Below are 22,690 nucleotides of genomic sequence, written 5' to 3'. Positions count from 1 at the left end.
GTGGAGGGAAAGCTGTATTCCCAAAAGCAGAAATGCCATCCCGAGCGCTGTTTGTGATGAATGCGATTCGCGCCAGTGTAACATGACATGTGCAATATGTGATTTTGTTGCAAGCACACACGGCAGCACTGGGAGCTGCCCCACATACCCGAAAGCGGTTTCTGACCAAAGCTCATTTGCAAGCTAATCCCCGTGGTTCCCCGGAGATGGGCCGCTCCTCCAGGTGACACGGAACACCCCGGCGCTGCTCATCCCGTAATGGCCCGAGGCTGGGAACCTGAATGCTGCTCCCTTAGCTCCATCGGGGAGATTCAGCACCACCGGAGCCCAACTGCTCCACCCCAGCACAGAGAAAAGAGACTTTAGCAATATGTGGCACTTTGAATGGAAAGAAAAGGCTGAGTGCCGAAATCCCGGCCTCGGGCAGGATATTTCCTATAAAAACCGCTTGTGCCCAGAGGATGTGTGTGGCAGAGGAGACTGCTGGAGTGATCAAACCTGTGACCACCAGCGCCGGTCCCGGGCTCGGCACTGTCCTTTTCTTTGTGGCTGGCTCAGAGAGAATTCGATCGCTGTAATAAATGTTTTATTTTTTCCTTTTTAAATTGGCTGGATCCATTTTTATCCAGAGCACAGAGCATCACAGAATGGCCGGGCTTGGTGCAAACCCTTCAGGTTTCAGACAGGCAGGTACCCTCCCGGCCCCTGTGCTCCGATTCCATCCTCATCCCGGCCAGAGTTGCAGCAGCAAAAGTTTCCTCATTAACACTCATTATCAGCCTTTGCTGGTCACAAGTGTTAGTGACAGGGAGGGAGGAATGAAAGGGAAAGCAAAGGGGAGACCCCCGCAGCCCTGGGGGAGGCTCGGTGCAGAAGAGCAGAGCTGCAGCGCTCCCAGAGGGGTTGGCTTGCTCCCTGGGGGCTCCTCACCCAAAGGAGCGCTCCTGCTCCTCCCGAGCCCTTCGGGCAATGCCAGCTGAGAGCCTGGGTGCTGGAGGAACCGTGGCACTCTCCTTCCCCTGGCATCCCGCTGAGGGAGGAGCTGGCTGGGCAGGGCAGGGGGCAGGAGGGGATCCCCCAGCACTCGCAGGCAGGAGCTGTGCCCAGGGGAGAGGGGCAGCAGCCCAGAGAGCCAGGGCACTGCGGAGCCTGTCAGAGGCACAGGGAAAGGCCCAGGGCTCCTCAGGGCTCTCCGATAAACTCAGAGAACCTCAACTATTAAAGCCATAAACTCCTCTCCAGATTCAATCGGAGGCGCAGAAGGTGACAGGAGCGCCTGGTGCTGCCTGGCTGATAAATTCCCAGTCCAGCCCCGGAGCCCAGCCCGGGATGGAGCTGCCGGGCCACTGCTGCCAGGAGCAGCCCGAGGAGCTCAGCAGCAGGATGGGGGTGCTGGCAGCTGGGCACGGCTGGGGCGGCACTGCCAGGGAGCAGGGTGCCTCTGGCAGCCAGCACCTCCTCCTCCTCCTCCTCCGGGCTGAAGTGCTCTGCCAAGCTCTCAGAGCCCAGGAAGGCTCCTCTCAGGACAGGAAGGTTTTGCCAGCCGTGGAGAGCTGTTCTCATTGCAAGGGGAGCTGGAGCAGGCTCTGACAGGCACCGTGCAATCCCGAGGGGGAATCAACCTCCTTTTCCTGCATCCCATGGGTCTATTCACGACGAGAGGAATAACTGATTTCCAAAGCAGCTGAGAGCAGGGGGGTGAGGTTCTCTCAGCCCCAGGGTGGCAGCTCCCCGTGACTCCCTGCCCGCAGCGAGGCTGAAGCCAAAGCAGGCACCAACACCCGGGGTTCCAGCCACAAGGACACGGGCAGTGCCCGGTGGGCAGGGCTGGATGGGAGACTGGAATCGGGAATTGCTCCACCTGGAGCAGCCTGGCACACCCAGAGCTGTCCCTGCCCTGGCAGGGGTGGCAATGGAGGGGCTTCAAGGTCCCTCCCAACCCAAACCAGGCTGGGATTCTGTGACACTATCAGGAATAATAAATCTGTCTCTTTTCAGATCCACAAACATCTCGGAGGACTCTCAGCCACAACCCAGGCATTTCTATGCAGATAATGCAGTTCGAAACGAAGGCAGATTCAAATGGTGGTATTAAAAACACATTATATGAAAATAAATGAGCGTGTGGGTGGAGAATTTGGGATGCCAGAGCCCCGAGCTCAGCACATATCCACCTCTGCCTGCAGCCTGTCCCACGCTGGCAGCACAGCCTCCATCTCCTATTTTACACTTATTCTCCTTCTAAAGCACTGAACTTGCCCTCTGCATTGACAGCAGTGGGGCTTTATGAAGTTGCCTCAAAATCTTGCTGTTCGTATTTATTCCCTGCCTGTTCCTCACACAAAGCAATCACCAGGCTGGGTGAGAGCTTTGGGGAGTGTTTCTGGGCATGTCAGCAGTGTCCACCTTAAATAAAAACACACTGACTCCAGATTGCTGAGATTGCCTGGGAAATTAATGCAGGAAAGTGGGAACTCAGATGTACAGAGCCTGCTTTTGGGCTTAGATGAAAAGAATCAGGTGAATCTATTCTCTAATTCTGATAGAAGTCAAAACTCCCACTTGTGTTACCAAACTTCAGTCTCATTCGTAGGAAGGAAATGGAAAATTCAGGTGGCAAGGAAAACACAGACACGTTCCAGGGCCAGTCTCACTGCTGGCATTTTTTTTTACACAGAAAACATTCGTGGCCAGACTCAAAATGACTCCTGAAGGGCCCAAGGAAACAAATAAAAGGATTTAAGACGTGGCTTCTCAGCAATATTGACTAATTTATCACTGAAATAGCAGAAATGAGTCACTCGGACTGCTCTGAGGAAGAGGAAAGGTGTCTGTCCTCCTCTGGAAGCAGCCCTGGGGTAAAGCACAGGGAGGAAAGTCAGGGGCCAGGCTGGCTGCAGCTCCAGGGCTGGAAGAGCAGTCCCAGGGGATGGAAGGTCCCTCCCAGCACAGGCACCCACCAGGTCTCCTTTTCCTAGCAATGCACTGGGCGAGTGAGGTCTCAGCAGAAAAGGAAAGAGGGACCTCAGATCTGCTTTCCCATCCAGATCAAACCAAGATGAAGCCGCCTGAAAAGCTGGACCAGCTCTCTGAAGCCTTGCAGGAGTGAACTTCCAGTCTCCCAAATCATTTATTGCCCTGTTCTGGCCCTGGCTACAAAAGAAGCTCTCCTTCCAGCTCTTTCCCATTTCCACTGCAGTGGCAGGAGCAGCAGATCCTGCCTCTGCTGGCACCAGCTGCAGCTCTGCCCTGCCCGGGGCAAGGTCTGGCCCTTTCCAGCAAGGCTGCAGCACTTGGTTCTTGTTTTTTCTGCAGAAAGCAGGAGGCAGTTCCAGGATCCTGCCCAGCCCAGGAGATGGGATGCCTCTGTGCTTCCAGGTCTGGCATTTCTGCTGTGTCCTGTCCACACACGAGGTAGATCCAGCTCCTGGGCATTCCCAGATGGCAAGGGGAGGGAAACATTTCCTCTTTTCCTTTAAAGACTGAAAGCCCTTGGACTTCTAATCTGAGGAACAAGATTTCCACTGTTTCTAAAATCTGAGGGCACAGTCCCGTGCCCGTGGGTTTCTGTGGCACCAGGATCCCACCATCGCAGAGTCCAGAAAGGGGAAGGACTGACCATGGAGCACTGACTTCATATCGCTGTGAGAGAAATTAATTCATTCATGACCACAAACACATCCAAGGGTATTTGATTTACAGCAAGAGAACCATTTCAGATCAGGAAAAGATGAGCCCTGCAATGGTTCTGTGAGCTGTACAAATCTGAATTACCAAATGAGTGTCCAAAGGGACAGCTCCCAAGAGCTGGAAATTCCCTGCAAAGGGACAGGGACAGCTCCCAAGAGCTGGAAATTCCCTTCCCTACAGTGCCTCAGCTCCTGACTGCCAGAACACCAGCTCTGCTCCCCTTCCTTTCCAACAACTCCTAGGGAAGAGATTTTTTTCAAATGACAGTTGTTCTACACTAAGTGGATTTCTCATACTGAGAAGAAGCCCAGGTGTTTCCCAGAACTTTTATGATCAAGGTTAGGAAATTATTTTCCAATCCACTAGCCAGCAAAATAATTCAGTTACTCAGAATCCTTGGAGGAGCAACCTCAAACAAGGAAGAGAAGTTTTCAAAAGAGGCAAGAGAAGACAAATTGCACAGAGATGCTTTGAAGATGTATTTCATTTAGTGTGGCCTTAATTACTCACACCCATCATCTCTTTTAATCAAGCGTCACCTGCTTTATTTGTCAAGAATAGAGGTTTAAATCATTTTCAATGCAAGATGCAATAATTACACTTTCTGCTAATGAGTCCTTGTGCAGATTATTTGTCATTGCCTCTAACGAGGAAACTTCACTTTTTTGTTCAAACGCTGTAAAACCCCACACAGGCTGCTGGAGGAGGGTCCCAGCATCTCCCCTGGCACAGGGACAGGACACCCAGAGGTGCCAATTCCCCTGGAGCCCCACACTGGGCAGAGCGGGGTGTGGGTCTGGATCAGAGCTGGATTTGGGTCTGGCTCAGGGTGTTTCAGAGCTGGATTTGGGTCTGGCTCAGGATGTTCCAGAGCTGGGTTTGGGTCTGGCTCCAGGGATGGATTTGGGTCTGGCTCAGGCTGTTTCAGAGCTGGATTTGGGTCTGGCTCAGGATGTTCCAGAGCTGGGTTTGGGTCTGGCTCCAGGGATGGATTTGGGTCTGGCTCAGGCTGTTCCAGAGCTGGGTTTGGGTCTGGCTCAGGCTGTTCCAGAGCTATCTGGAGTGCTGAGCACAGAGGTCACTGCTGAACACCCTCTCCCTGAGCTGCACCAGCCCTGGGCTCAGCTCTGGATCCCTGCTGCTGTTGAGGCTTTGTCGAAGCCGTGCTTGGTTCAAACGGGGCCCTTATCTTCCCATCGTGGCTCTGCCAGGAGTGCAGGAACCTCGCTGCAGACACCAGCAGGCTGGGAGTGGCAGGGATCAGTTATTCAGGAAACAATTGCTGTGCCTGCCAGGAACATTGCACCTCAGCATTCATTTGCATTATCATTTTGAACCCTTTTTATAGAGCTGATATTGATTTGCAGAGGTTGCTTGCATGTTAAATCACAGCTATGTGTGTTTCAGCCCCATCTCAATTCACTCTATTCGAAAGGCACAGTGTTAGTATTTCCCAGTTTCCACAGGAAAGCTGTTCCAGCAGGTTTTCCCAGGGCTTCTCACCCTCCTCACACCCATCTGGGCTGGGCTCAGGGGGCTCTGCTGCTCCGATTTCTCTGGGAGATAATTTCTTGAATAAGATAAAGTGCTTGGAGTAATTTTGTCTGAGCATTTAGCTGCAATTTGTACATTGAAAATAATCATTAAAAGTCTATTTTTGTCCCTCTCCATGTCCCCACACAGATCTCTGGACATCTCATTCCCAACCAGCAGAAAACACATTTAAACGTGTTGCAACATCACAAATTTCAGCGCAGGGAACAAGCCAGACAACACAAACCACAGAAAGGCAATTTTCTCTACTCTGCACACAGCATTCAGTCCCTGCATCTCACGCTGTAGAAGCAAACAGCAGATACACAAATCCCTACCATGCAAAGCTGTGTTTTTCATTCCCTAAGGGCCATGCCCCTGAGCACATGGCACAGCCAGGCCTGGCACAGGTGACAAGGACTGGCTGTAACCTGTAAAACATGGCACGGTGCAGAGGTGGTGCTATAGCAGTGCATTTATCCATAAAAGTGTCAGTAAAACCCACACTGATGTATAGATCTGTTCTTTTTCTATTTCATAAAAAAGCGAAACATTGCACTATTTCCCATCTCCACATGTTTGGAGACCACGAAGGACTCATGTTGGTGCCACAGGAGCTTCCTGCTCCTCACAGGATCCCCGAGGCTGGAAAAGCTCTCCCGGCCCATCGAGTGCCAGCTGTGCCCAACCCAGCTCTGAGTGCCACCTCCAGGGATTGGCACTCCAACCTCCCTGGGCAGTGCCAATCCCTGACGCCCTTTCCATGGGGAAATTCCTGCTGGAGTCCCCCTGAGCTGCCCTGGCCAGCCCGGGGCCGTTCCCTCTCCTGTCCCTGTCCCCTCCTGGCAGGGGCTGTGCACTGATCCAGTGCTGCTGGAACAAGTGTGAATTCCCAGCGCTCCCTGCCCTCTGTGAAAACCAACAATAAAACTTCCTGCTCCTACAGGAGCCTCTGCATTGTTGGAGGACTTGTCTCGCATCTCATTAGCAGCTTCCCTTCATCCTGCAAGTTTAATTAGCAGCTCCAGTGTGGGATTTACCTGCACTGCCACGGGTGAGGAGTGCAAGCTAATGAATTATTCAAAGTAAATTCAGGGACCGAGGGAGTTCTCTCCCGTCTCACACTAATACACAGTTCATTAGCAGAGATTTTCACCTGTGACAGTCACAGGTACCTCACAGGCTGAATTTCCTGCTCACCTGAAATGGATTCTGTCTCTGTCCGTGGGAGTGTCAAACCCGGGTTTTGCTCGGAGAAATTTCATTAACAGTGACAGTCAGTAAATTGGATCCCCAAGATGTGGGATACCTTCATGAGAGCTGGCCAGGCAGGTTCCCATCGCCCCGGGAGCACCCACTGAGCCTGGCAGGACCACGGGATCTGTCACCCACCCAGAGCCCTTGGGACATCGTGTGGAACTCCTGAAAGCTTCAGGAGTGAGAAATGTGGAGAAAGTTCCCCCAGATCCAGCAGCTCCCACTGTCCCGGGAGCTGCAGCCGAGTGCCCAGCCTGGCCTTGGCACTGCCAGGGATCGGGGGCAGCCCAGCTGCATGCAGCTCTGTCACGCCATTCGTGTGTGAACTCTGTTTTCTCTGTGGATCTTTCCTGTTTCCAGCGAGTGCTGCGTGAGCTTGGGGCCCTCAGTGCTTTGGGAAGGAAGCAAATGGATCCTCCCGGTGTGGGCTGCATCCCGGTGGGATCAGCTCCGGGGGGCTGCCAGGAGACAGGGAGTGCTCCAGGACATCAACCTGCCCCCTGCTCTGCCCCCTGACTGCCACCAGTGCAGCCCCCTGCCCCTGCTCTGCCCCCTGACTGCCACCAGTGCAGCCCCCTGCCCCTGCTCTGCCCCCTAATTACCACCAGTGCAGCCCCTGCAATTAGCAGGGACCTGCCCCCCCGCCCTCCCTGCTAATTGCCACCAGTGCAGCCCCCCTGCAGGTCCGGGGGCATCCCCCACGCCTCCCCCAGGGGAACTCAGGCAGCGTTTTCCTGCTGCTGACAGAAATCACTGCTGCTCAGAAGTCCTGACGTCCACAATCTGCAGATAAAATTGACTATTAAATTGAACTGCTTGCTTATAGCACAGATTTATGGGTTTATGAGCAGAGGACACGGGAGCAAATTGTTTCCTAAATAACTGTGGGGAAAGGCACAGCAGTGCCTGAGCTGGCTGCCTGGCTCCTGGAGGAGCTGGAATCAGCCCAGCTGCCCTCTGCAGCCCTGTGCCACGGGGTGGCAATGACAAGGCAGAGGTCAAGCATCCCTTGAACAGGTTTTGCATTTTTTTCCACACCCGCAGCCTACATTAGAATATTCTCGATCCCATCCCTACACACAACAGCTTCCATTTGGGTCACTAAAGAAATCAGATCTTTAGCATTAAACTCAAAGAACAATTTAATGAGTTTTAAAGACCAGCATTAATTGCACACTGACACCCACTAACACTCAGAAACAAAGCTGTGGCTGCAGGAAATCCTCAAAAGACCCCATGGTTGTTCTCTGCTGTGACACCAGTGGTGCCAGGGGGAGCTGGGCTTCAGGAGAGCCCTGCAGCCCTTGGCCTGGGTGTCATGGTTTGACATGTCAAACCACAACACTGGGAAAACAGGAATTTCTCCCTTGCCCCTGCCCAAGAAAGCCCTTCCTGCCATCATCCAGCTCAGCAGAGGGCCTCAGGTGCCTCCAGCAGAGGCAGAGAGATGTGGAGCCCTGCACTGCTGAGAGCTGGTTCCAGCAGCTAATTGCCTCTAAAGCCCTCGCTTCACAGTTAGGTTGGAATTGTTCCGTTTCAGCTTTTAGCCATTCGTTTGCATGATGGGTTTTTTGCCAAGATTGGATTTTCAGAGTTTTCTGACATTAAACCATTCTCCAGCACAATGAGGGTGCCTAATGCCGTTCTGCCAAGCTAATTAGCCGGAGTTCCTGAAGCTTCTCCCCACAAACATTTTTGATTTCCTGTACAATATTTCTCTCCCTCCTCTGCCCCTTTCTGCCCTGCCAGCAGCTTTGGGAAAACAGATCCAGCATGTTTCCACATCAGCCAAGCCTTGGGATCCTCCTCCACGCCCAGCTGTGCACACCTCGGGATCCTGGGCTTTGCTGTGGTGTTGAGTCAGGCCCAGCATAAATTCTGGTTTTAAACTGGACCCAGCTTGTTGGGCTGTCCCTTTGAGCAGCTTCCCTCTTCCTCATCTCCACTGCTCTCACCCCAGTGTCAGCAGGAATTTCCCCATGGAAAGGGGCTCAGACCTTGGCACAGCTGCCCCGGGGGGTGTCCAAGGATGAGTCCCTTCCCTGGGGCCTGGCAGAAATGACACAGGAGGGATTTTATTCTCTTTTAGTGGAATGCTTGAGCTCCTTGGAAGGCATCTACAAGGACACTTCAGCAGATAAAATGAACATTTCAGTTTGCAAACCTGAAATAGAAAAACATCTCTGTGCCATCCTCATGGAGACTGCAAGTTGAGTTTCCAAGAGCAGAGAGAGAGGAAACGAGGGAGGGGATCCAGAAGGATCCAGAACCTGCCTGCAGGGCAAAAGTGTGGGATAACAGGAATATTCAAAAGGGAACCAAAAAAAAAAAAAAAAAAAAAGAAAGGAGGAATTTCAGGAGCTTTACCTAAAAACTGCATTCACAGCCATATTCATGAAACCATCCTTTGAGAACAGATGGTTGATAACCTAAATAATTTTTAGTTTAGGCTCCAGTTTTGCAAGAAATCTGAAATATTCTGTTTCTGTACAAGTCTTGCCCTGGCAAGAGAAGCTGATTAAATTAGTGCAGAAATAAGTTTTAGGGGGTCTTGCCTGGACCCTTTTCTGCAGGGCTGGGCAGCAGCGTGAGGCACCCCAGCCCCAGCCCCGTGGAGAGCAAAGAGCCGTGGCCCATTTCTGTGACAGATCCGCTGCAAGGGGGAAGCATCTGAGCATCTGAGACTCCGTGTTCCCAAAAATATCACTTCCTGGGGAAGCACCTGGGGAAGCTGCACCCTTAAACATTGCTTTTTTGGCTCCCCAAACCCACACACTCAGAATAGACATCGCAACACGGAGCCACGTTTGCAGCCCAAGTTCTGCTGAAGTCAAAGATGATCACTAAACCACCTAAATCTGCATTTCCTTCTGCATCACTAAACCACCTAAATCTGCATTTCCTTCTGCATCACACCACCAGGTCCAGCAGATCCTTATGTGGAGCAAAGGCTTGTGTTATTTATAACTGCTTTCAGGCCATTTTTCAGTATGGATTTGAACTTACACCAACGAAGATGACAAAATTACCTTCCTTCTTAAATAATCAAGCCAGTCTACTAATGCAAAATTAATGGCGTGGAATGAAAACGTTGGGCAGTTTCAAAATAAATTAAGTGTGGAAGCAGGTTACCTTTAATCAAGCTGTCATGCAAATTAGCAGCCTCACTCGGTGAGGACTATTTAAAGAATTTCTTAGCTGGTGAAAATGTTTTTGGAAGCACTACAGGAACAGTCTCTGTTTTGTTCAGGCTCAGGAATGTTAAAAAGCTCCCCCAGAACAGGGTCGGAATGTCGAGCTCACAGAGCTTTGCCGAGAGGGAAGCACCACACCAGGGGCTGGGGGCAGCCTCAGCCACATTCCCAGAAAATCATGGAATCTGGGATCTGCACACAGCTGCCAGAACAAAACCCGCAACCGAAAACATAACAAAAGGAAAGAGAAAAATAAAAGCAAACAAAGCATGAAAAATACCAGACCAAAACAAAACCAACCCAAACAAACAAAACAGTTCCATAAACACAGAATTCTTACCCAGACTGTCTGGGGCTGGCAGGGACTTTAAATCTCTCCTCCTTCCAAACCCAAGCCCTGGCAGGGACCCCTCCCTCTGCCCAGGAGCTGCCAGCCCAGCCCTGGTGCCCAGCCTGGCCTGGGCACTGCCAGGGATCGGGGGCAGCCCCAGCTGCTCTGGGAATCCCAGCCCAGCTCCTCCCAGCAGAAATGCCTTGTGTGCCCTGTCCCCAGCATGTCCCCAGCACTGTCCCTGTCCCCAGCAGTGTCCCCTGCCCTCCCTGCATCCCTCCCAGTCCGAGGTGCCCCAGGGAGGCTCTCCCTGCCCAGGGAAACCATTCCAGCCATTCCAGCCATTCCAACCATTCCAGCCATTCCAGCCATTCCAACCATTCCAGCCATTCCAACCATTCCAACCATTCCAACCATTCCAGCCATTCCAACCATTCCAGCCATTCCAACCATTCCAGCCATTCCAGCCATTCCAACCATTCCAGCCATTCCAGCCATTCCAACCATTCCAACCATTCCAGCTGGGAGCTCTCCCGGCGCTGCCGAGCCTTCCCTGCAGGCTCTGCTGCCTCCTGCCCCGTTGTTACACCGAGGGAACGGCAGGGGAGAGCATTTCCTGGAAGCAAATTTATTTTTAATTCCAGCTTGATGGTTCTGGGCTGGCTGCCTCGAAAAGCTTGATTGCCGTGACTTTTCATGTTTTATACATGTCCAAATCCATTTTCCTTTTACAAGACTAGCTGAGGGGGGGCTCCGAAGGAATATTGTTTGCAGGTATTAATGCAAATGAAAAAGTGGAATAGGAGGTTAAGGATGACTCAGTGCATTGCTCTGCCTCTGTGGGTTGGGGTGGTTGTGACTCAGGGCAGAGCCAGGCCAGGAGCCAAGAACCCAGAAGTGCCTGTGGGGAGGGGGCACTCAGGAGGTGTCCATGGACCCCAGAGGTGTTTGGGGAGGCGATCTGGTCAGCACGGCTCCAAGAAACCCTGAGGAGACTCCAGCACCCCCCCGAGAACAGCTCAGGGAAATATCCTGGGGCGATGCTTGGAGCTGCAGGCGCAGGAACCAAACCCACGCCAAAGAAAGCAAAGCTGGAGGAGGTCAGCAAACCTGAGTCTGAGTGAAACCCAGAGGATCAGAGACTGGCTCTTCTCTGGGTTGAAGAATTCCTTCCCAATATCCATGGCACGCCCGCCCTCCTTCGCCAGGCCGTGCCCTGTTCCTGGAGGATGCCCTGGGACCTGTGCCCCAGCCCAGCCCAGGCTCTCCCCTCTCTCTGGGATCAGTCCCTGTGCCCAGCCCAGCCCAGGCTCTCCCCTCTCTCTGGGATCAGTCCCTGTGCCCATGCCCATCTCTCTGGGATCAGTCCCTGTGCCCATGCCCATCTCTCTGGGATCAGTCCTTGTGCCCATGCCCATCTCTCTGGGATCAGTCCCTGTGCCCATGCCCATCTCTCTGGGATCAGTCCCTGTGCCCATGCCCATCTCTCTGGGATCAGTCCTTGTGCCCATGCCCATCTCCCCTCCGCTGGGCTGCAGGAGGCATCTCCCTGCTGGCTGCCAGGGAGGCCCAGCCCGAGGTGTGCCCAGCCTGGGGCACCCCGCTGCCGTGCCCCAAATGCCCTCATCCCCCACGCTTCATCTGCTGCCTGTGCTGTGTGCTCAGCCCTCGCACCTTCATGCTGCCAGAAACCTAACACCAAGGGGTTTATGCGGGCTAAAAAACAATCACAAACTAAATACGATAATTGAATTAATTTGAAACTGATTTCTCGCCACGTGCAAGACTCCACACCAAAACAACAAAGAAATAAAAAGAGCTGTGACAAAAGCTATATGTTGTTCTCTCTTCCTCTGCTCTTTAATAGTCTCTGAGTGAAAAGTCTAGTACAATTTTCTAGTCCACTTGTTCCAGCCAGGGGGAAAACTGCTCGTTATAATTAGGCCACTTTCATAACAGATTTCCTGTGCCCCTCCTCCCGTGGATGTGGCCAAGGCTCTGCACCTGGGAACGGGTGCCCACTTCCCTCAGCTGTCCCTGCCCAGCCCTTCCCTCCCCTGGCCCAGCTCACGGACACAGCAGCAGAGCCTGCAGAGAGCTCAGAGAGACAAGTGTCCCCAGGAGAGGTTTGGGGAGTAAAGAGCTCTGGGCACCCACCACCACCGAGCTGAGCCCAGCGTGGGACCCAGCACATCCCTGTGGGACCCAGCACAGCCCCGTGGGACCCAGCACATCCCTGTGGGACCCAGCACCTCCCTGTGGGACCCAGCACATCCCTCTGGCTGCCCTGGCTGCTCAGACCCTGCAGGGGCTCAGGGACCCTGGCACAAAGTCACAAACACCTGTGGCTGAGATTTTAGCCTGTGGAAAAAGCTGCCAAGTTTGTATGAGGAGTTACAAACCACAAGGGTTTGAGTGGTGTGGGAGTTGGATTAACATGGGGTGAAAAAGTAGAATTTTCGAGTTTTTAAAATGGGGTTCAAGGGGACAAGATGAAGAGATTTGGGCATGTCCTGCCCTTCTTCTCCTCCTTCTTGCCCTCCATGTCCTGCTGTGCTGGTGACACTTTTCTGTTGGTTTAAGGACAGACACACTGCCCAACACAAATGACAGATATTGGCACGTTATTGCAAACATGGCACAGGCAGTTTTTGGTATAAAATGCAAACACCCCCTGAGGGCAGACAGAAGCCATGGCCGAGCTGCTGGCCAGAGCTCAGCAGGGCAGAGAGAGAATGTTCTGGATAAAGGAAATAAACACCCTTGAGAAGCCGACCCTGCACATTCAGAATTCTTCCTTGGCTGCAGGGCTGGGAAATGAGGATTTTACACTCCTGGGATCACCTCAACCAACAGACCCCAAGGGCCCAGTACAGCCCAGTAACAGGGAGGGCACGCTCTGCTTCCCCCCACCTTTCTGGAGCCACCTGAGCCTGTGAGCACAGCTCAGCTCAGCTCAGCTCAGCACAACTCAGCACGGCTCAGCACAGCTCAGCTCAGCTCAGCTCAGCTCAGCTCAGCTCAGCTCAGCTCAGCATGGCTCAGCTCAGCTCAGCACAGCTCAGCACAGCTCAGCTCAGCTCAGCTCAGCTCAGCACAGCTCAGCTCAGCTCAGCTCAGCTCAGCTCAGCTCAGCATGGCTCAGCTCAGCTCTGCTCAGCTCAGCTCAGCACAGCTCAGCACAACTCAGCACAGCTCAGCACGGCTCGGCTCAGCTCAGCACAGCTCAGCTCAGCACGGCACAGCTCAGCTCAGCTCAGCACAGCTCAGCACAGCTCAGCACCGCTCAGCACAGCTCAGCTCAGCTCAGCACGGCTCAGCACGGCTCGGCTCAGCTCAGCTCAGCTCAGCACGGCTCGGCACGGCTCGGCATGGCTCAGCTCAGCTCAGCTCAGCTCAGCTCAGCACAGCCCTGCCCCAGCAGCGCCGGCAGCCTCTGCCCACGGGGGTCTGGCCGGGGAGGCTCTGGTCCGATGGCAGATGGCAGCAGGGATGAGGGGCAGCTTGTGCTGAACTCTGCCACCAGCCCCATCCCCTGTGCCAGCTGCCAAAGCCAGCACTCAGCCTGGCCGCCCTGCGCCTCCAGCTGCCCTGGAATGCAGGAGACACCAGGATTACTGCAGGCCCAGGGGGGCAAACGTTCCTGGGCCAGCAGCAGCCAGGGACAGGGAGAAGAGACCGAGCTCAGCCCCACATCCCCCCTGCACGTCCCTGAGGGTCTGAACCAGCTCATTCCCACTGGGATCAGGGCCAGCTCCCACAGCCCTGCTCCTGCCCTGGCTCACACCCCACACACCTGGGGCAGGGCTCCAGCTCCTGGGGAGAGCCCACGGGGATCACTGGGGTCACTCTGGGCTCACTCAGGGCTCACTTTGGGGTCCCTCCGGGCTCCCAGGAGCTCCCCAGCAGAGCAGCAGCAGCAGCCCCATTCCAGCACCTCTGTTCAGCTCCGGGGGCTGCCTGGCCCGGGGCAGCAGTGCCCGAACCCCGAGATCCTTCCCCTGGGACATCGGCTGCACTCACTCACACACGGTGACAAGGAGAAAGTCATTAAGTCCCTGTTTTCTCCTCAGCAAAACAGCCCTTTGGAACAAATCCCAGTTTTCATCCCTTACTGACTCCTTGTTTTGTTAGCTCCTCTGCAGAGCAGCTGAAACATTCACCATCATTTAAAATGATAAATTATTTTAATTTGCGCTGGATTTATTTATTATTGCCGCGCAGACAAGAGGCAAGTGCCATAATGTGCTTGTTTAATAATTGGCAGGGACTGGGAAGAGGAAATTCTTGTGCAAACAACAACTTCATTTACTGGGGGTGTGCGCGGGAGCCCACACGTCCCACAGCCACATTTCAGGAATGAAACCCCACGGAGCCAAAGGATTTATGACCCCAAATTGCACCAGAATATCAAGAGTATGGAATGAAGAAATTGATGTTTTGAAATTATAAAGGAAAGAAGGGGACTTTTGTATTTATTACTCTCTGCACAGAGAGCAGCGCCTGTGCTCACAGCCACACCCCACCCCGGGCAGGCTCTGGGATGTTGGGATGCACAGAGTAGCCCAAAATTCCAATCACTGCATTAACTCATTGTCCACTGCTCTCCTCCCGCTGCACAACTCCTTTCCAAATGCTCAGCTCTCACTAACACAAATGACAATGGGAGGACAGACATCCTAAAAGCTGGGACAGATGTGTCACAGCTTTCCAGGACACCATCACTCCTTAGGCAAAGGCTCTCAGCTATAAAGGATGGATCTCTTGGAAAAGAAGGCAAAACTGGTAGATCCCAATCTCCAAAGGTTACTGGCCCCTCAGTAATTTAAATATTAATTAGGCACCCACATGCTCCTGAGGAGCTGACCAGTTTGGGATGCAAAGTTTGCTGGACAGAGGCTCCCCAGTCATTCCCACCCCAGAACTGGGTGTTCCCAGGAGCTGGGACCCGTGGGGTTCACAGCTCAGGAGGGACGGGTGGCTTTGGCTGCTGCTGCCCCAGCTTTGGCCAGAGTGGGGACACAGGGGGGACACAGGGTCACACTGCGTGGGGACACAGGGTCACACTGCCTGGGGACACAGGGGGGACACAGGGTCACACTGCCTGGGGACACAGGGTCACACTCCCTGCATGGACACAGGGTCACACTGCATGGGGACACAGGGGGGACACAGGGTCACACTGCCTGGGGACACAGGGGGGACACAGGGTCACACTGCGTGGGGACACAGGGTCACACTCCCTACACAGGGACACAGGGTCACACTGCCTGGGGACACAGGGTCACACTCCCTACACAGGTACACAGGGTCACTGCCTGCATGGTCCCTCTCTGCGGGCACACCAAGTCACACTCCCCACGTTTGGGGCAGTGGTGCTCCCAGACACCAGGAGCTGCTGCTCCCGTTCCTCAGATGAGAACTTTTCCCATAAGCAGAAGAACTTGGCAACAGAAGAAGTTGAGAAAATCAAAGAGCAGGCACCAAAGGAGGCAGGGAATTTTGGATCAGCCGTTTCCCACATGCCCAAACTGTGCAGAGCAGTAAAAGCAGCCATGGGCAGTGCTGGCCTGCAGGCACAGCCCGTCCAGCTCGGCCCGGGTGTTTGGTGGCAGCCCCAGGTGTGCTGGGCAGGGGACAGTGCCACTGCCCAGCACACGGACCTGGAACTCTCCAAGGGGCAGAAAAGCAGCCAGGCTGCACATGAAGTATTTCCAGTTCAGCAAACAAACCAAAGAGCCCCAAAGCTCCTGATCTATGACCAAAAAAGGCATTTTCCTACAATCACCCCTCAGGTGAGCCTGGCTGCCCCAGCCCCGGCCAGCACTCGGCCCAGGTGGCCAGAGGGAGCACGGTGGTAGCCACACGTGGCTGCATCTCGCTGACCCACTGGCCCAGAGCTGAGCCCGGGACTTCCCAGCCAGGTGAGCCGAGAGCCCAGTGATCCTGCTCCAGCTTGAACTGGGCACGAGGAGCCCTCAGTGCTGCACAGACTGCACCACACACCTGCCCCAAACTCCTCGGGAACCACACACCGCTAAAAAGACCTGCTTTCTTCAAAACCACAACTTCTACAGCCCAGTCTGCTGCGCTGACACAAGGTAAAGGCACTACAAAGGCACCCTCACTTAGACTCGGTTTTGTTACACGTGAGCTTTGAGGAAACAAAACACACAATCAAACTTTTACTCGCTAGAAAACCCCTTTTGATCATCCTCAGCTCTGCACGTTCCGATCTCCGAGGGGATCTGGGCTCCGAGCTGCAGGTGAGCTCTGCTGGCACCGCTGGTCCTGGCTGGGGTAAAGCCCCGAGAGCCCCAGGCACGAAGCTGCTGGAGCAGGGAAAAGGGGAGTTCTTGCTTTCCCCGCAGCAGCAGCAGCAATGCCCCGTGCTGCCGACCCCAGGTGAGCTCCTCCCTGCCCTCCCCGCATCCCCTTCCACCGCCCGGGAAGAGGGCAGCAGCCTCTCCCAGCTGGAGGCAGCCTCTGTTTCCCCGGGTATCCAGCCCTGCTCCCGGGCAGGGAGGGAGGTGACACGGAGGTGGCACAGGAGGTGACACGGGAGGTGACACGGGCTGTCCCCGCTGGCTCCCCACCAAGGGCTCTGCATTTGTCACCTCTCCCGAAATTCCATTTCTGCTGTCAGCGAGAGGGATGTGCTGCAGCACAGGGCGATCCCCCCGTGGATTGTGCACAGGGTCACGGCACAAGATGAGCCCCTGGTTCCGAGCACACAGCCTGGTTCCTGAGCTCCTACCCGTGCACAACGCAGCAATTTATTCTTTTAATAAAACCATGGCTTTAGAACTCGCTCTCCCCTTCTCCGTGTGTTCTCATAAAATCTTAACTGCCTGCCTGGGAAGAATACAGAAAGGATGCAGGATGGAATTCCACTGCTGAAAAACAGCGGCTTCCCAAATTTTTTCTGCCACGCAAAACAGCTGCGTTACTGACAGAATTTCTGCTAACTCCAACAAACACAAACAGTTGGGACTGCGGGGATCCATCACCCATTGAAACCAAACAAAAGGGAGCAGGCTTTAATTACTGAGGCTGCAGAAATAACTCATCACAGGCGGAGCTCCACAGCCAAGGAGGGATTTTCCTTAAAATCCCCGTGCTGAGGAGCTTCTGTACCAAAACAGGTGCCCAGCGACATCCTTGGCAAACCTTCTCTTCCGTCAGCCCCTCGGGGAGGGACACGTGGGCACTGTGACCCTGCTGCTGTTGGGGAGTGATGGTTTGAGGGGACAGTCCCAGCTCCCAGTGCCACCAGGGGACAATCCCAGCTCCCTGTGCCACCAGGGGACAATCCCAGCTCCCTGTGCCACCTGGGGACAGTCCCTGCACCCTGTGCCACCTGGGGACAATCCCAGCTCCCTGTGCCACCAGGGGACAATCCCAGCTCCCTGTGCCACCTGGGGACAATCCCAGCTCCCAGTGCCACCAGGGCAGCAGGGGACAGTCCCAGCTCCCAGTGCCACCAGGGGACAATCCCAGCTCCCTGTGCCACCAGGGGACAGTCCCAGCTCCCTGTGCCACCAGGGCAGCAGCAAAGCACCATCCGGCCCCACCGCGGGCCTGGCACAGGGTGGGGAGCCCACCCACCCTCCGGGCCGTGGGGGTGAGGGGTGGGGGTCCGGCTGGGCAGGAGCAGCTGCAGGGAGCCGTGCTCCACCGGGACAGGGAGGGAACGATCCTCCCGGGGCTGCTTCTGTAGAAAATACAGAAAATTCTGTGTGCTCGACCCAAAATCGGCGGATTACACTGAGATACGAATTAACCATTTAAATGAGGGAGCTGAACTTTGTTATTGTGTTAGCACACAGAGGCTGCTCCCGGAAAAGCCCAGCAGCCCAAGGAGCCTTTACTGCCCGTCTTCAGGCAGGCAATGAAACCTTGGGAGGAGGGCTGGGGCCGGGACCCAGCTCGGCCTGGCCCCGGACTCATCGGGAGGGGCTCTGCGCCTTCTCCCCTGGCACATGGGCACAAAACGACTCGTGAGTGGCAGCGTGTCCTCGGTGCCAGCGGCAGCCCGAGCCCGGGGCTGTGTGCCCAGCGAGGGCAGCCCAGGCCGGGCTCGGGATGGCTCCGGCTCAGCCCCAGCCCGGAGATCTCGCTCAGCTCCCGCAGGCTCGGAGCCGCCCGCTGCAGCGGCATTTCGGAGCCCTGGCTGGCACGGGGAGGCCGAACCCAGGGCGGAGAGGGGCGATCAAGACGTGCTGGCCGCGGGGAGCCACGGACACCCTGCCCGGAGCCACGGACACCCTGCCCGGAGCCACGGACACCCTGGCGGGGAGCCACGGACACCCTGCCCGGGAACCACGGACACCCTGCCGGGGAGCCACGGACACCCTGCCCGGGAGCCACGAACACCCTGCCGGGGAGCCACGGACACCCTGGCGGGGAGCCACGGACACCCTGCCGGGGAGCCACGGACACCCTGCCCGGAGCCACGGACACCCTGGCGGGGAACCACGGACACCCTGGCGGGGAGCCACGGACACCCTGCCCGGGAGCCACGGACACCCTGGCGGGGAGCCACGGACACCCTGGCGGGGAACCACGGACACCCTGCCCGGGAGCCACGGACACCCTGCCCGGGAGCCGGAGCTGGAGCTGGAGCCCGGCCGGCTCCGGGCGCTGCCAGGCGCGGCCGTGCAGGGCTGAGCCCGGCCGGCTCCGGAGCTGGGGGAGCAATCTCCTCCTTCAGCACCCCCGTGGCCTTCGCAGCCCGCTGGGGTTCGCAGAGCCGATCCCAGCGCTTCCAGAGCCGGAGCAGCCCCTCTAACGCGTGCCGAGGTGTGTTGCGCGGCCTGCAGCCAGCGCCAGCCAGAGGAGCAGCGAGAGCTCGGGGTGAAGCCTGCGGCTGCTGCTCCCGCTGTGATCCCGCTGTCATTCCCCTTTCAAGGCACCAGCTTAAAGCAGGACACCCCCGGTTAAAGCGAGCCTGCCGGGGGCACGGGACGCGAGAGGAGCTGAGCGGAGGCACGAGGGGCAGCCCCAGCTCCCGCACTCGGCATCCCGCATCCCACCGCTCCGCCGAGGTTCCCCGGGGCAGCATCTCTGCACAAAGCGCCCCGGCCCTCCCCAGCCTGAGCCCGGCGTGTCCCCAGCCCGCAGCCCATCCCCGTTCTACAGCCCGGGCTGCAGCTCAGGCCTGGCTGGACGGGCTCCAGCCCAGCCCCGGCCGGAGCTCGCCCGGCAGCAGCCGCACCGTTCCTTCGTGAGGCGCTTGGGAACGTATTGAGCTACTAACGGTGCTCCATAGGGCTGAGTATGTCTGAAGAGCCCGCGAACCCACCCTGCAACAGTACAAATAAACCACGTTTTAATTATTATTTCCTTTGATTCTCCATTTGTGCCTCGGAAAGCACGAGGACCTGAGCACGTCTCAAAATACAGAGGATAATTGAGGTACACATAAAAACCACTTGTCAGCTGCCCTACATAGACATCTACTGTATTTTCAGGAGCTACTACAACAGGAGCAGCCTAAAAACGCTTCCAAATCCCCATCGAAAATGCCTCACGCAGCATTTTACAGCAGACTGTTGGATCATTAAAAATGTGGCTTGTGGATAAAATGCATTGCAACCCGGAGATTTCCGTGACAGCCCAACAAAAAACAATACAGCCAGAGACTTCGTAGCTGAGAAGTGCTGCTGATTAAATCGGAGATTTCTCACCAGCCAGGAGCTTCAACCAACTGCAACCGTATTCCAGAGAAGGAGAAAATGGGGGGCTTGAACTACAGTAGGATCAAGCAGAAGTACAGCACACGGATAGAAAGTTAGAGTGGGGGCTGGGGGATAATTAAATCAAGGCAGAGGATTGCCCAACACAAACCAGAAGGAAAGGTCCGAGTAGATTGTGGTGTCTGAGTGCTGGTAAACAAATTCTGCTCCAGTCAAGAGACGAGGCGATCCGGGAGCACAGGGTCCATTAGGAGAGGCGGGAACAGAGCCACGGGAAGCACAAAATCTCATCGTGGCATGGAGCCAGTGCTCCAATCGTTGGGAAATATAGAACTACGTATCAAAATAACTATTACCGATGGTAACGCTCCTGGCAGGGTTTAATCGTCCTCTCCCAGCCACAGCCCCGCGCTGCTCGCTCTGCAGAGCCCCAAACCGCTGCCGGAAGCCAAAACCGCATCATTTCACCCCAACAACCATTTCTAAACTTCCAGCACCAGCCAGGGCTTCTCAAATAGAGGGAAAAAAGGGCAAAGCGCGTTAGAAAAGCACGCCGGGAGCCGGCGAGCGGCCCGGAGCTGCGGGGCTGCGGGTGCCCGCTGCCCCTGGGGACGAGTTCCGCATCCCCGGGACACCCCCGGGGCACCCCCGGGGCGCCCCCGGGGCCGGGCGCCGCCGCAGCCTCCCCGCCGGAGCCCCGGGCGGCTCGGGCACGCTGCGGCAGCGCGGCGCTCCGTCCTCGCCTCCCCGCGGCGCCTCCTACCTCAGCACGGCCGTGTCCCCCTTCCTGACCACCAGGCTGTCCACGGCAGAGCCCGGGAAGTCTCCGCCCGGCGCGGCCAATCTCCCGGGAGGCAGGAGCCAGCAAAGGCCGAGGAGAAGGACGGCCAGCCACCGGTGGGAGCCCCCGCTGCCCCGCACCAGCGGCACCATCTCCGCTCCGCGCCGGCCCCGGCGGCGGAGAGCGGCGGAGCGCGGCGGCTGCCGGCGGCGGCGGCCCCGGGCGGGCGGGCGGCGAGCGGCGGAGCGCGGCTGCAGGCGGGCGGCCGCCGCAGCATCCAGCGCGGAGGGCAGCGCGCCCGCTCCGCTCCGCTCCGCTCGCTCCGCGCGGCTCCGCGCGGCTCCGCTCGCTCTGCGCGGCGGCGGGCGGTCCCCGCTGCCAGCCCGTTGCCACGCAGCCGTCGCCTTGGCAACCGGCCCGGCGGCGGAGGGATGCTCGGCCCTCTTCTGCCGCGCTGCCCGCTCCGCCCTCCGGCCCCCCGCGCCCCCGGCCCGCCCCGCGGAGCGCGGCTGAGGACGGACCGCTCTGCCAAAAGGCAGCACGCAGCCGGCGGCGCCGGGAACGGCACCGGCCGCTCCGGCCACGGGCCCCTGGGACCTGCTGGAAGCTCCAGACCTTTCTGGAACGGAGGGTCGCCCACTCTGGTGCTTCCATTTCCTAATATTCTGCCTAGAATAAAAAGACTGTGGGCTAGAGACCTTCACCAAAGAGTAAACAAACCACTGACAGATGGTTTCCCCAGATTCTACCAGGGAAGCCAGAGACCTTTACCGACGAGAGAGAAAAATCACCAACAGATTATTTCCTAAAATTGTCCTAAGACATTCAGAGATATTGACCAAGGAGCTACAACCCACTGCTCTGTTGTTTCCCAGAATTCTAGCAGGGCACTTAGAGACCTTTGCCAAGGATCTAAAATCCACTGAAGGATTCTTCCAGGATATTTAGAAGCTTTCACCAAGGAGCAAAAATCCACTGACAGATTATTTCCCCAAATTCTACCGGGACAGCCAGAGACCTTCACAGCAAAGAGGGATAAACCACCCACATTTTCCCCCAAGATCCCAGCAGGGCATCTGGAGACCCTGCCTGACAGATTCTACGAGGCCATCAAGAGCCTTTCACCAAGGAACATAAATCCACTGGCAGATTATTTCCAAAATTCTACTGGGACACTTAGAGACCTTCAAAAAAGCAAGAAATCCCCTGGCAGCCGAGCCTGCTGTAGACAGCCAGGAATGAGCAGCCTCTTTTCCCCTGGGGCTCTCTGAACATCCCAGGCTGGGCCCAGACCCAGCAGCCACACCACAGCCCCGGCTGCACCTCGCTGGGCTCAGCCCGGCTCCCTGCAGGAGCTCCTCTCCTCTGGAGCTCCAGAGAAGTTGCATAAAGGCCGCTGTGGAACGGGAATTGGAGGAACGCTGCACTGGGGCTGTTCCCAGGGTGATTCAGGCACATCTGGCCCGCACAATGTCCCAATTGTCCCTCCCGCAGCCCCGGCCCGCGCGTGTCCCCTTTCATCCCCTGCCAGGGCGTGCATTGCTCCGTGTGCCCTCCTCCCCTGCCCGCGGCTTGCAGCACAAGGATCTGGGAGTAGAAGGTTCCAATTGAAGAAGATCTGTGATAATCAGGATGCTTCTGCCGCCACTCTTTCGGGAAAGCCAGACCCCGTTCCTGGAAGCTTCTCCCTTCATTACCACATCTCCCATTAGATGCTTCCAGCTGCCAGAAGAAATTCGAGTGTACACAAAAGGGAATTCTTCCCGTTCTCCTGCAGCAGCGAGGCTGCAGAGTTCCCTCGGTAAGGAAGGAGAGGGGGAGAGCGGGGCTGGCTGCCCCGGGGTGCCTGGGGGCACAGAGCTCCTTTCAGCGGGGAACACCAGTGCCAGTGACACAGCCCGTGCCACGCGGGCAGCTGCCCAGCTCACAGCGCTGGCCCTCGTGGCAGCAGGAGCTTCTCGCAGCACTGAAGTGCCAGAAGCATTGTTGGGAACACTTCCATGCAGCTGGGAGCTGGCTGGGCACTGGATGTGGGCTCTCTCACCCACACCGAGCAGTTCACAGAGGTGCAGCTGTCCCACCCCTCACCCTGCCACCACCACCCACTCAGAGATTCACAATCACCTCCCCCAGCGCCTCTCCAGAGCCGGGAGCTTCTCGAGGGACCAGCCAAACACGTCACACACCAGGCAGCTGGAAAGGGAAG

General features: G+C 56.3%; 1 protein-coding gene across 2 annotated transcripts in view; it reads right to left on the bottom strand.

Annotated features, from left to right (window-relative positions):
- NEGR1 (neuronal growth regulator 1) overlaps positions 1-20,689 on the bottom strand; it is a 175,590-nt gene extending 154,901 nt beyond the window's left edge. The window contains exon 1 of one of the 2 annotated variants that reach the window (XM_031505577.2): positions 20,467-20,689. In XM_031505577.2, the coding sequence (XP_031361437.1) occupies positions 20,467-20,636 (170 nt within the window). In that variant the 5' untranslated portion in view covers positions 20,637-20,689. The remainder of the gene's footprint in view (positions 1-20,466) is intronic. The other variant, XM_031505578.2, reaches the window with a different exon arrangement.
- Between the last annotated feature and the right edge of the window lie 2,001 nt (positions 20,690-22,690).

The sequence above is a fragment of the Lonchura striata genome, chromosome 9 (assembly GCF_046129695.1).
Source record: "Lonchura striata isolate bLonStr1 chromosome 9, bLonStr1.mat, whole genome shotgun sequence".
In the NCBI taxonomy this organism is placed as follows: Eukaryota; Metazoa; Chordata; class Aves; order Passeriformes; family Estrildidae; genus Lonchura; species Lonchura striata.
The sequence above is the reverse complement of the archived record's forward strand: the minus strand, read 5'-3'. Positions and strand labels throughout refer to the sequence as shown.